This window comes from Amblyraja radiata, chromosome 14 (genome assembly GCF_010909765.2).
Source record: "Amblyraja radiata isolate CabotCenter1 chromosome 14, sAmbRad1.1.pri, whole genome shotgun sequence".
NCBI lineage: Eukaryota > Metazoa > Chordata > Chondrichthyes > Rajiformes > Rajidae > Amblyraja > Amblyraja radiata.
The window spans coordinates 21,958,826-21,972,989 of record NC_045969.1 but is presented as its reverse complement, the minus strand read 5'-3'; the positions used below and the strand labels follow the sequence as shown (position 1 = coordinate 21,972,989).

General features: G+C 41.2%; 1 protein-coding gene across 2 annotated transcripts in view; it reads left to right on the top strand.

Annotated features, from left to right (window-relative positions):
• The window catches only part of LOC116980492 (ribosomal protein S6 kinase alpha-3), a 73,355-nt gene extending 69,406 nt beyond the window's left edge, over positions 1 to 3,949 (top strand). For both annotated transcript variants that reach the window (XM_033032769.1, XM_033032770.1), the window contains 2 exons: positions 1,070 to 1,210; positions 2,374 to 3,949. In XM_033032769.1, the coding sequence (XP_032888660.1) occupies positions 1,070 to 1,210; positions 2,374 to 2,499 (267 nt within the window). In that variant the 3' untranslated portion in view covers positions 2,500 to 3,949. The remainder of the gene's footprint in view (positions 1 to 1,069; positions 1,211 to 2,373) is intronic.
• The last annotated feature ends 10,215 nt before the right edge of the window (positions 3,950 to 14,164 follow it).

The following is a 14,164-nucleotide window of genomic DNA, read 5'->3' as shown; positions in this document are numbered from 1 at the left end:
CTAGTCACTGCCTGCCATTCTGAAAGGGATCCGTTAATTCCTACCCTTTGTTTCCTGTCTGCCAACCAGTTTTCTATCCATGTCAGCACCCTACCCCCAATATCATGTGCTCTCATTTTGCTCACTAATCTCCTATGTGGGACCTTATCAAAGGCTTTCTGAAAGTCCAGGTACATTACATCCATTGGCTCTCCATTGTCCATTATCCTGGTTAAATCCTCAAAAAATTCCAGAAGATTAGTCAAGCATGATTTCCCCTTCGTAAATCCATGCTGACTCGGACTGATCCAAACGTGCCGCTATTTCATCTTTTATTTTTGACTCCAGCATCTTCCTCACCACCGTTGTCAGGCTAACTGGTCTATAATTCCCTGTTTTCTCTCTGCCGCCCTTCTTAAAGAGTGGAACAACATTAGCTACCCTCCAATCCACAGGAACTGATCCTGAATTTATAGACAATTGGAAAATGATCACCAATGCGTCCACGATCTCTAGAGCCCTGGGATGCAGACCATCAGGCCCTGCGGATTTATCAGCCTTCAGTCTCAATAGTCTACCCAACAGCTGCCTAATGTGAATCTCCTTCAGTTCCTTTGCCACCCCAGATCCTCTGGCTAGTACATCAGGAAGACGGATCCAAAGTTTAATCCTGACCTCGGGTGCTGTCTGTGTGGACTTTGCATATTCTCCCTGTGATTGGGTGGGTTTCTTCTGGGTGCTCCATTTTCCTCCCACATCCCCAAAACAGGTGGGTTTGGAGGTTAATTGGCCTCTGTTAATTGCCCCAGTATGTAGGAGAGTGGATGTAAAAGTGGGATAACATAGAGCTAGTGTGAATCGGTGATCAATGGCCAACATGGACTCTGGACCTGTTTCCATGCTGCATCTTTCATTCAATTAAAGTACTTTAAGAAATTGTGAGAGATGCTAAATGTATTCAAGCTTTGGAAATGCCATTGACCCACCAATATTTTTAATTGTGTAATGAGAATTTTTCCACCCACTGAGCAGAGCAGAGTGACGCTAACGATAATTGAAAGCATAATGACTTTAACTTTTGATGTAATAGGACCTTGTATCAAAGATGCTTCATGTGGATCCACAGCAAAGGTTATCCACAGCTCAGATCCTCCGGCACCCTTGGATTATTCATCGAGATCAACTTCCACAGTTTCACTTAAACCGACAGGATGCCCCTCATCTAGTAAAGGTGAGATCTTGCCTATTTGATTTGTGAGTAACATATATTGCCCTTTGTACTCCATCACTAAAACCGCTATGAGAAGATGCTCAAGCAAAATTTAGTTTAACATACAAAATGGGTCACAGTTATTGGCTTTTTGGGTGTCAATTATAACACATACTAAGTACAAAATGAATCTATTTTCCTGTTGGATTGAACAGGGGAAAAAATGTATGGAAGGTAGTTAAATTACATTATTACTCCAAATCAAAGCTATTTATAAAAAGGCTATTTATATAATATTAAGAGTTGATCATTACAGACATTAATTATAAGTAGGTTAGGATGTGGTTTGCCACCTAGTGGTTTATTTTGCAGCACTCCTTGTGCAGTTTTCATGCAGTATCTGACTTATGACTAAAATTTAAAATATAGGGCTTACCCGGGTTATAAACAGCTAACTTGCAGACACTCGTGCATACAAATGAGCTCCCAGAATATTATTAAATTCAAAAGTCGTTCAAAGGACAAAATTAATATATGGATGTCTGAAAACAGAACCCATTTGTTAGCTGGGTTAGGCCTGTAAACATCTGTTTGTGTTGCTAAATTAGACCAGGGATTCTTTTTCCCCCCCAGGTTGTGTATGTGGAGAAGTTAGAATGAAGTAGGGTGAAAACTGAAATAATTCATTTTAATCCTTGTGCATCATGCATAGTCAGTAGCGCACTTATCTTAGCCAGACGCTTCTAGGTTCATTAAAAGATTAATGCATGAAAATCTAGGGTGGCATTCCAGTGCACTGCGCTACAGTGTTCAATGCTATCTAAGATGCATTTCAGATAAGTCAACATATACTTCCAAAAGAAAATCTACACACAGATTGTGGAATATCTGACAATTTTAATATGCTAACTAATTTTGCTGTATTTAAATTTAAGTTAATTTTCTAATTGAGGGAAAGATGGTACAATGATTTATTGAAATTCATAGTATGGAAAAATTGGTTGGTATATCGTCGATAGCTCCAAGCACTTCGTAGAAGAGGAAGTTGTATGCTAGTGTAGTGGTTCCCTGTAAAGTCAATTACAAATTCCAATATATAGTTATGAAATTAATGATCCATTGATTTGAGTAAAGATATGTGCATTTTATCTTTGTGTTTTTCACTCGTGTTCTTTTATTTTTAGGGGGCCATGGCTGCCACTTTTTCTGCATTGAACCGCACACCATTGCAGCCCATTCTAGAACCAGTTGGCTGCTCAAACCTGGCTCAGCGAAGGGGTGTTAAGAAACTTACCTCAACTGCTCTTTAAAGTGACCTCTGAAAACTGGACTTCATAGCAGCCTTGGACATGTAACACAGAAGTGTGAAAACTAACAATTACCTTTATGCTGCTTTTTGCCTTCTGCTAGACCTGCTTTGAATGATTGGATACCAGGATTTTGGGAATTTTGATGGAATGTGAAGTGGAATCATATTTAGGATCAAAGGTTATTTGGGTAAAAGCATAGAAACTTGGCGTTGCAATGAACACTGTATTAGTTGTAAATTAGCAATAGGAAAAGCACTCTGAAACATACTGAACTTTTACTGGGAATGTACAAATCCACCTGGAATGTTATTGTTGTAATTGATTTTTTGAGCACTTGAGTATTGTACATCCTATACGTGTTATCACTGTCAGCCTTGTGCCACTTTTGATTGTCATGACCCTGGTTGTAGGCAGTGACTCCAATTGCATTTTCTTTTAGAATAGACATTCAATGTTTGTCTGAATCATCGGTTATTTTCACACTATGATCAATATTCATCCCCTTGCCTGAATCTTGATTCAATTCATAAACAACCAACTGTGTTACTGTAATCCAGAAGGCAACCAACCAACTAGAACACATATTATAAAAACTTTTACTTTTGTGTGAAAGTATGTTTATAAAGTAATCTTGCATTATATTTAGTTTAGTATGTTATGGTGAAGGGGATGGTAATCTTTTTTTGCTGCTCACTGTGCTGCTGAACAAAATAAGATAAATCTCTCATGGTTTCATGTTGGCACTCGAGTCGCGGTGAGGGGAAATTGAAATTGGTTGAAGATGTTTTGCTGTGTATCCATTATTCCTTCAGCTCTTCCATTCTTTACATAGTACTTTCAAGATATTGTAGTCTTTAATAGATTACTTATCATTGGGATTGCAATATATTCAAATAATGCACATTAAGTGTTGTCATACAGCTATCAAAGCTTGAAGGGAAGTTGTAAAGTTGATGGATGTAATTATTATGAATTTCTAAATCTATTTGGTGAGTTTTTAAAATGAAACAGTATCACAGATGTAATATTTTTTTAAACTTCTATATAAAAAAAAATCAAGCTTTATACTGGACTCCACAGCGTAGCATAGCACTGAAGTGGATGTATGAGGTTTTTTATACTGTCTTTACCAAAGTGTGAATTTGGTAGCTGTCTAAAGTCAGATTCCGCTGACATTGCTGGGCAATGCTGCCATTTTAACTGGAATGACCAGAATAGTCAATGCTGGAAAAGATTGACTTAATTGTGCCTCATTCTGGTACAGCATCAGAATGTTTTCATTTTAATTTAATCTTGCCTTGGCTGATTTGAGGTGAAATTGAAATGAAAACAGAGTTTTTTTAACATTACTCATGTCACTCCTTATGGGCTGGAAACTTTTTTGTAATCATGCAGGAAAACAAATTTATACAAAATAAATCTTCAAACATTAAAATTGTGGTATAATTTACTTATAGCCTTTCAGTTTTGCTTTTGAATGATGAATCAATGTGTGGATTTGTGGAATTATTTCAATCAACTTGGAAAGAAGGTTCAGCCTGGAATTTGTACATTTCATTGGGCATCACAGAGAATGGCTGCTTAGAACCAATGTTATGTTAAGTATTATTTTTCAAGTATATTGTTCAGCTGTCATTTAGGCAGTGCCTAAATTAAGTTCTGCTCGTCTTGCCCCATATTTTTGCCAAATATCTTTTTAATAATGTCCGGCTCTACTTTTAGAATAAGAATATATATATTTAAACTATTCACTGAAAATATTTATTTCCGTTCCTCAGCATTTCTGTTCTCCCCTTCCATTAGTTTAATTGCGGTTACATATCTTTGATATCTTGCGTGCTGTTCCTTTATCTGTGTTAATGACATCATTATTTGACCTCAAACAGTCGTTTAAAAAAATGTTATCTTCAAGGGCTTTTATGAAAAATAACTCTTGCTACTGTTACCGCAAGTCTGACCAAGACTGAACCAAACACTTAAACTACATAATCCAGACTGAAAAGGCATTGCAGTATGGAGGGAATAGTTATAGCTCAAAATTGACATTGCCCTCAACATTGACGTATGAGAAAGACTGCATTCAGCTCATGCTGCTGTCCCATTGGGAAGTTGCCGCACAATTGTGGCAAATTGTGGTACAGCATGGTTTTTCATAAATCATGTCATGTTCACATAATGTGAAGGCATTGGGGAAGATTCAGAAAAGATTTAATGCTCCCTGGATTAGAAGGTATTAGTAATAAAGTGAGGTTGGTCAAACTTGGATTGTTTTCCCTGGAGCGTCAGAAACTGGGGAGACTGGTAATTAGAAGAGGCATGAATAGAGTAGACAGGCGGAACCTTTTTTCCCCTCAGAGTAGGAATGTCAATGACTAGAGGGCATAGCTTTAAGGTGAGAGGAGCAAAGTTTAAAGATGATGTGCAGGGTATGTTTTAATTTAGTGCTGGGTCTCTGTTACTTACAGTTTAAGAGTTTCAACCTTTGAACTTTCTTGAGATATGCTGCGAATGCAAGTTATTTTTAGCCCCTAAGTGGGGTTTGACTTTGTTACTGAGTCATGTTCCTAGCATTGGACAATATACAAATCTGGATGTAGAAATAAGACACTGCAGATGCCAATTTACAAAAAAAGACCGCTGGAATAACTCAGCAGATTCAGGCAGCATCTCTGGTAAACATGGATAGGTAATATTTTGGATCAGGACCCTTTTTCTGACTGTTTGGGTGGGTGGAAATAATGCTTGGAGAGGAAGGGCAGGACAAAGCAAGGCAAGTAATAGGTGAATACAGGTTGTGGGGGGGGGGGGTCTGCTGGGCAGATGGTTGGACGAAGGCCAGAGACCGAATGACAATAGGTGTGAGACAAGGATTGAGTGAGTTACAAATTATGAAAATAGCAAGAATTGTAGGTGGAAGGGGAGAGGGAGAAATAGATGCAAGTTACCAGTAGGAACCGGTAGATCCAGCAAACCTTGGCAGAGCAAGCGCAAGTGTTCGGCGAAACAGTTGCCGAGTCTATGCTTGGTCTCACCGATGTATAGGAGGCTGCATCAGGAACACCGGATGCGGTAGAAGAGGTTACAGGAGATGTATGTGAAACTCTCTCACCTGGAAAAACTGCTGGGGTCCCTGGATGAAAATGAGGGAGGAGGAGGAATAGGGACAGGTGTGGCATCTCCTGCAATTGGAGAAGAAAGTACCTCGGCAGGGGCGGGTTTGGGTGGGAAGGGAGAGTTAAACAAGGAGTTGCGGAGGGAGCGATCTCTGCAGAAAGCGGTTGGGATGGGAAGATGTGACTTGTGCTGGGATCATGTTGAAGGTGGCGGAAATGTCAGAGAATGATATGTTGGATGCGGAGGCTGGTGAATTGAAAGATGATTAGGGGAACTCTATCCTTGTTCCGTCGGGGGGGGGGCAGGGTGAGTGAGCAGAATTACGGGACACAGGAGATATGGGTGAGGGATCAGTCTATGAAAGCAAGGGGGGGGGAAACTAAGTTTACTAAAGCAAGAGGACATCGTGGATGTTCTGGAATAGAAAGTGTCCTCTTGAGAGCAGTTGTGGCGGAAACTTAGAAATTGAGAGTAGGGGATAACATCTTTGCAAGAACCTGGGTGGGAGGAGGTGCAATCCAGATAACTGGGTGTTGATAGTCCCTTGTGATGAAGACAGAGATCAAGAAAGCGTGTCAGAGATAGTCCAAGTGAATTTCATAGAAAATAGATGCAGGAGGAGGCCATTCGGCCCTTTGAGCCAGCACCGCCATTCATTGTGATCGTGGCTGATAGTCCCCAATCAATAACACGTGCTTGCCTTCTCCCCATATCCCTTGATTCCACTAGCCCCTAGAGCTCTATCTAACTCTCTTAAATCTATCCAGTGATTTGGCCTCCACTGCCCTCTGTGGCAGTGAATTCCACAGATTCACAACTCTCTGGGTGAAAAAGTTTTTTCTCACCTCGGTCTTCAATGGCCTCCCCTTTATTCTAAGACTGTGGCCCCTGGTTCTGGACTCACCCGACATCGGGAACATTTTTCCTGCATCTAGCTTGTCCAGTCCTTTTATAATTTTATATGTTTCTATGAGATCCCCCTCATCCTTCTGAACTCCAGTGAATACAAGCCTAGTCTTTTCAATCTTTCCTCATATGACGGTCCCGCCATCGCAGGGATCAATCTCCTGAACCTACGCTGCACTGCCTCAATCACATGGATGTCCTTCCTCAAATTAGGAGACCAAAACTGTACACAATAATCCAGATGTGGTCTTACCAGAGCCCTATACAACTGCAGAAGAACCTCTTTACTCCTACACTGAAATCCTCTTGTCATGAAGGCCAACATTCCGTTAGCTTTCTTCACTGCCTGCTGTACCTGCACGCCAACTTTCAGTGACTGGTGTACCTCCCCCTTACCTAACCTAACCCCATTGAGATAATAATCTGCCCCCTTGTTTTTGCGCCAAAGTAGATAACCTCACATTTATCTATTATACTGCATCTGCCATGCATCTGCCCACTCACTCAACCTGTCCAGGTCACCCTGCAACCTAACATCCTCTTCACAGTTCACACTGCCACCCAGCTTTGTGTCATCCGCAAACTTGCTAGTGTTGCTCCTAATTCCCTCTTCCAAATCATTAATATATATGGTAAACAGTTGCGGCCCCAACACCGAGCCTTCCGGCACTCCACTCACCACTGCCTTCCATTCTGAAAAGGACCTGTTCACTCCTACTCTTTGCTTTCTGTCTGCCAACCAATTTTCTATCCATGTCAACACCCTACCCCCAATACCATGTGTTCTAATTTTAGTCACCAGTCTCCCGTGCAGGACCTTATCAAAGTCTTTCTGAAAGTCTAGATACACTACATCCATTAGCTCCCCTTCATCCATTTTACTTGTCACATCCTCAAAAAATTCCAGAAGATTAGTCGAGCATGATTTCCCTTTCATAAATCCATGCTGACTTGGACTAATCCTTTTACTGCTATCCAAATGCCCTTCTATTACCTCTTTAGTAATTGACTCCAGCATCTTTCCCACCACCGAAGTCCGGCTAACTGGTCTGTAATTCCCCGTTTTCTCTCTCGCTCCTTTCTTGAAAAGTGGGATAACATTAACTATCCTCCAATCCACAGGAACTGATCCTGAATCTATTGAACATTGGAAAATGATCACCAATGCGCCACTATTTCTAGAGCCACCTCCCTGATGACCCTGGGATGCAGACCATCAGGCCCAGTGGATTTATCATCCTTCAGTCCCATTAGCCTATCCAATACTATTTCTCACCTAATGAACATTTCTTTCAGTTCCTCACATGGCAGGGGTGAAGCTTGTGATAAAGTTAATGAAATCAATGACTAGGTGACGTTTTAGTCGAGAACAAGGAAAGGTCCCGACCTGAAACGTCCACAATCAATGTGGGAATACTGTGTGCTTTAAGAGGAAGAGAGAATTGGGGAAATGATGATTGTCACTGCGTTTAAATTATGCCAATACACATATTTCCTTTGATATCTATTAAGTAACATTATTTAATTTATACCACTAGATGATATAAGGATGTTCCATTGCATAGAGATTACACAAAGAATGTTATTGCTGTGAAACTCTACAATCATATTGCCAGCAACACTAAAAATGAGTCCACTGGGTGGAGCTGTCATTCAGATGGCTTTGCAATATAAGGGAGCAGTGATGGTAAAGACGAGATTATTTCTTCCAGCTCTGCTAAGCAACTGTAAGATGTTATCATCTGGTGACCCCTTGCTAACAAGGAGAATGCTGGAAAGAGTTGGAATTGTGCTGCTGCATTGATAGCTGATAATCCAGTACTCTAACCACCAAGGTAAGTTGCATGCATGAACCAACTTGGTACTGTTCGTGGCATGATATCCTGCAGCCTGGTACGTTCACTGGAGGTTTTGGGCTATAACATCAATTCCACCTCCGAGATGTTGGTGGACAGCAGTCAGGAACTTCTACGGCTGTTTATTAGACTCCAGTCTGCCCTCCTACAGAGCTGCAGATCGGATGAGACTCTACCCTAGAGAGCAAAGATTTATACTCCTCTATGCCAACCGAGATACCTTATCTAAGCTAGTCCCATTTGTCCATGTTTGGCACATATGGCTCTAAACCTTTCCTATCCATGCACCTGTCCAAGTGTCATTTTAAGTGTTGTTATAGTAACTGCCTCAACAATTTCCCCTGGCAGATCGTTCCATATACCTAGCACTCTCACTGGAAAAAGTTGCCCCTTGGGTTCATACCAAATCTTTCTTCTCACCTTTAACATATGTCCTCCTATCTGCGATTCTACCCTGGGCAAAGGTCTCTGTGCATTCACCTTATCTATTACCCTCATGATCGAATACGCCTCTATAAGATCACCCCTCTGCTTCCTTCACTCAGAGGAATAAAGTCCTATTCTGCCCAACCTCTCCCTACAGCTCAACTACTCGATTCCTGGTACATATATGTACCCCATGTACTGGCATCCACATTTAACAGATATCCCTACTCAATTTCCACCAGCACCAACAAGGTTTCATTGCCAGACTGCCAGCATCTTGAAGGGTTTACTCCTCAGGTCGGGACTCTTCTTCAGACTGATTGGAGTAAACAGGAAAAGGAATGCGAGGATAGGACAAAGTCTGGCAAGTGATAGGTGGATGCAGGTCAGGAGAGTTTGATTGGCAGATGGGTAGAGCAAGTGACAAAGGCTGAAGATGGAAGGATGTCAGGAGGAGCAGGGTGACTGGGCAGGGAAGGGGTGGGAGAAATGGGAGTGCAATGATGTGGGGGACATTTTACTTGAAGTTGGAGAATTCAATAACCTTTGGCTTGTGTTGGAGCCATTAAGCTTAAGTAAGTTTATTATAGTCATGTCTAGTTACCTTTAGTTAGTATCTGCCCGTGTTACTGTGGGTGGGATTTTATACGTAGTCTGGATCGTGTTTTTGGCTAGAGGAGTCTGGCGCAGACTCTCAGAGGATTAGTTTCAGTTTGATGTCGGGCCATGGGATGAAACCGTTTTCTACCATGACCACGAGCATGCTTGGGACATATATATGTTGTCAGACGATTACTTTTACAAGAAGATGTTTTTATGATTTATGACATGAATGGAACGACGATAAAGAACGGAAAGTTATGAGTTATTTAATTGTTTTGTATTACTACAATAAAGAAGCTATTAATCAAGAGACTACTTCTGGTAGATTCATCTTTGCTGTTTCAAATGTGTCGTGGAATGTGCAGACTACTTTTCTAATCATCCCGACAAATTAGTGGTTATTGAAAGTTGAACTTGGAAAAGTTGTAAAAACCGTCACTACATTTAAGTAGCAAACTCGTTACTACGGAAGAGTAGTAGCAAAAGACTGATTCAACGGTGAATCGAAGAAGCTGGATCTCTGCCAGAGATTACAGCCTGAATTCTGGAAGAAGAAAAGACACGGTAGAATGCCTGGGTCATCGCCAGAAAGAAGACTCCATTGACCGAGGGAGGGCCGAGTAAGATTGCTTGCTATATATGAGAAATATCAGAAGTTGAAGTCTAAAAACATGTAAAGGGGTCTGCCAAAGTCTGGAAAGCAGCCAAGAAGCGTGTTTATAGTAGCCTGGATAAGGACAGCACCAGTACAGGTGTTGTGACCTTGAAGAGCTCAGACTTGAGCAAATGTTTTGGAACTGAGATGATGTATTCGAATTCTTTCAAGATAAATCAGCTAGCTTAGAGTGAACTGCCTTGGAAATTAATTGGATGTTATGGGCTTCCATAGATAAGGCAAGCTCAGCTAGTGAAGTTTACAAAACACTGGTAAAGAAGACTTTGGAATCTTGGAAAATAATTAGATGTTTTCAAGTATTTGCCAGTTTGTTTTAGAGAAGACCTTCAAAATAATTGGATTGTTTTGGAGCTACGGATAAGATGTGCTGATGGCCAGCTCTGCACTTGGACAACAATCTGGCAGGCAGCCAAAAGGATTATCCCATGGAACTACGGACAGGTGAGTACGAAGAGGAGCCACAAGGGGGAGCTGAGCGAGTGAAGGGAGAAGTAGCCTACCTGGAAAGATTCCAGATGGATAGAGACAAGTTATGGAAGCAGATGATCAAGAAAATTGAAATCCAGAAGAAACTAATGGAATCAAAAGAGAATGCGAATATAGTGCAATCTAATCAGAAGCAATTACTCAGCCTTCAGCCTTGGTCTCGAGTTTGGAGAAAAGCAAGATGCATTACTGAAAGCGCAAATGCCTGAGGAAGAACTCAAAAGACATACCCAGTAGTTCCAAGAAAAAGTGGAATGTTTCGATGGGTTTATAGATTATGTGAAGAAGTGGTTATTTGAGATGGAACAACTTTCGAACCCTACGGAAGGAAGTGGTATGCAATAAAGTGTTGAAGTTGAGGAAGAAATTGGACCACATGATAATATCTCGAACTTCTCAATATGAAGATATGGACGAAAATCTGGTTCTGTAGCCAGTTCAACTACAAGGGTCTCTGCTCAAATGGAAGCCAAAGCTGAATTTGCTGATCTCTCGCTAAAAGCTGTCACCTTGGAGAAAAATATGAGATTGAGGAACAAGAAGAACAGCTGAAGAGAGAGGCTGAGGAACAAAAAAGACAGCTGAAGAGAGAGGCTGAGGAATGAAAAAGGCAGTTGAGGAAGGAGAAGGAACGGCTGGAAATAGCCACGAAGCTGGCAGTTGCCGGAGCAAGGAGGGAGATATTGGAAGGCCAAGGATCAAGATGCGGCTCGAGAGTATCTCAAAAGAAAAGTTCCTTAATAGGAACGGAAGCAGCACCTAAATCAAACCCACTGCCAGAGCCACTCTGGTCTTGCGACTCAGAGCTAGCACCGAGTGGGTGGGCGGTCGGCAAAACTTCATTTCAGCAACAAGGAGCTAGACCGAAGCAAACAACTTTTGGGCTGTCTGTTGAGGCTCGTAACAAGCCGGTGACTCAGCACTCTTCTCAGAGGCATGTTTTTGATCCATTTGTGCACAGCCAGGGACAAACAACTGGTCATGGGACTTGTGATAAAACTTACCCAGACCAGCACTCTTCTCCGAGGCCTGTTTTTGATCCATCTGCACCCAGTCAGGGATCTCAAAATGAATTCTATGAATTGGTGAGGAATCAAATGAGAATTGATTTGGGAGGGAGCTCCTAGCTCAACAAAATCTCTCTTCCACCTTACCCCCAATGGAAATTCCTAAGTATGATGGTGATCCTTTGCAATATGAAATTTTCATAATAGCGTTTCACGAAGGAGTGGAAAAGAAAACTACTAATGAAAGAGATTGCTTATGGTTTCTGGAGCACTACACAAGCGGATATTCAAAGCAGCTTGTTGGAGGTTGTCGGAATTTGCCTGCAGGTGAGGGCTATCGAACGGCAAGAGAATTGCTTAGAGAACACTTTGGTAACGAACACCAGATTGTTAATGCCTACATGAAGAAGGCCTATGCTTGAACAACTATCAAGGCAGAAGATATGAAGGCATTGCATGAGTTTGCGATATTTCCTAAAGGTTGTAGTAGCCCGATGAGAAATCTCGACCACATGGATGAAATGAATGTTGTTAGTAATATGAGAATTATCATTATAAAACTGCACTATAGGCTTAGAGAAAGGTAGAGAGATAGAGCGGGTCTGATATTGGAAGTTGAGAAACGAGAAGCCATGCTTCCTGACCCGGTGAACTACATGGAAAAGGAAGTACGGTTAATGTCAAATGGTCGTGAACAAGGAGGAGGACTGGCTGAACTTTGTGCCTTCAACCACAGTGAAGAATGCTGTGATGGATGTTTGTGTTAAATCATATTGTGTATTGTGTGTTCTTTTTAATTGTATCACTGTTGGCAAATTCATTTCACTGCACCTACGGGTGCATGTGACGAGTAAAATTGACTTTGACTTTTGACTTTGTGAAGAATATGGAAAAGAAGACGGAGCAACTAGAACAGAAGGGGAAGCCAGCTACTAGTGTTGCTGTTACCTCACCTCAGATAAGTGCACATATTGGGTCTGGGGTAGAAACCTGTATTTTCTCCATCTTACAAGTAAAGGTAAGGAGCAGCCAGGGGAATACAGTGTTGCAAACATGCTTTTTTGGATCATGGGAGCTCGGCTACCTTTTGCACAGAAAGCTTGATGAGAAGGATGGACTTCACAGGAGAAAGGATTAAGATTTTCTTGCGTACCATGAATGAGAAGAAATGTTGTAATAGTCATCATATTACAGGTATGGAAATATCTAGTCTGGATGAATACAATTTATACAAATATCTCTTGTGTTTACACATTCTCATCCAAATATACCCAAGCAAGATAATTTGAAACAATGAATGTCAAGATCCATAAAATAAATTTTGGTATCGACCTACTTATCGGAACGAATGCTTTAAAGGCATTGGAAACTAAAGAGTTTGTCAGCAGTCAAGGGGATGGACCATTTGCCGTGAGAACCCTACTCAGATGGGTTATCTATGGCTCTTTAAGAAGGAACAACAGATGCAGGAACCAGAATAACCACCCTGCTGCTGCCGTCAATCAAGTATCTACTGGTAAATTAGAAGAGCTATTGATCAAGCAATACAATCACAACTTCAATGAAAGTACCAGTAAGGAATCAGAAGAAATGTCCAGAGAGGAGTTAAAGTTTTTAGATATTATGAACTACTCAGTAAAGATGATAAATGGACACTATTGTCTAGACCTACCTTTCAAACAGGAAAGTGTTAGCCTGCCGAATAATCATCGCATTGCAGAACAGCGCACCCAGAATCTGAAATGCAAGTTTAGCACGAATACGAAATTTCATGAAGGTTTAGCACGAATACGAAATTTCATGAAGAATATACATCTTTTCTAAAGGACATGATTGACAATGATTATGCTGAAATGGTACCAACAAGCCAGCTGAATTGAAGTGATGGAGAGCTATGGTATATTCCACACCCTGGGGTGTATCAGTCAAAGAAAGGGTCCTTGAGGGTGGTCTTTGACTGTGCTACAGTCTTCATAGGATCATCACACAAATTGTCAACGACTACAGGGTCCAGATCTTACTAACTCACTCATTGGAGTTCTTATTAAATTCAGACAAGAACCGGTTGCTTTGATGGCTGATATTAAAGCAATGTTTCATCAAGTCAAAGTATCAGAAAAGCATACTGACTATTTGCGATTCCTATGGTGGCTTGATGGGGATGCACAACAAGATCTTGTTGAATATCAGATGAAGGTGCATCTCTTTGGAACTATGTCATCACCAAGTTGTGCAAACTTTGCATTAAGGAAGACCGCCGAGGACAATAAAGCTCACTTTCCAGAAGAAGTGACAAACACAGTAAAGAATAATTTCTATGTTAATGATTATTTAAAATCAATGTCTATGGATGAGGAAGCAATTCAAATAGTGAAATATCTGACTTAAGGGCATAAGGGAGGATTCATGTTATCCAAGTGGATCAGCAACAGCCATGCTGTATTGGAAAGCATTCCACTGGATGACAGAGCCAAGGAGACCAGGGAGTTGGATTTGGACAAAGACAATCTGCCCATGGAAATGGCACTGGGATTGCACTGGTGTGTCGAAACAGATGTGTTCCAGTTCAGAATCTCGATTCAAGAGCGACC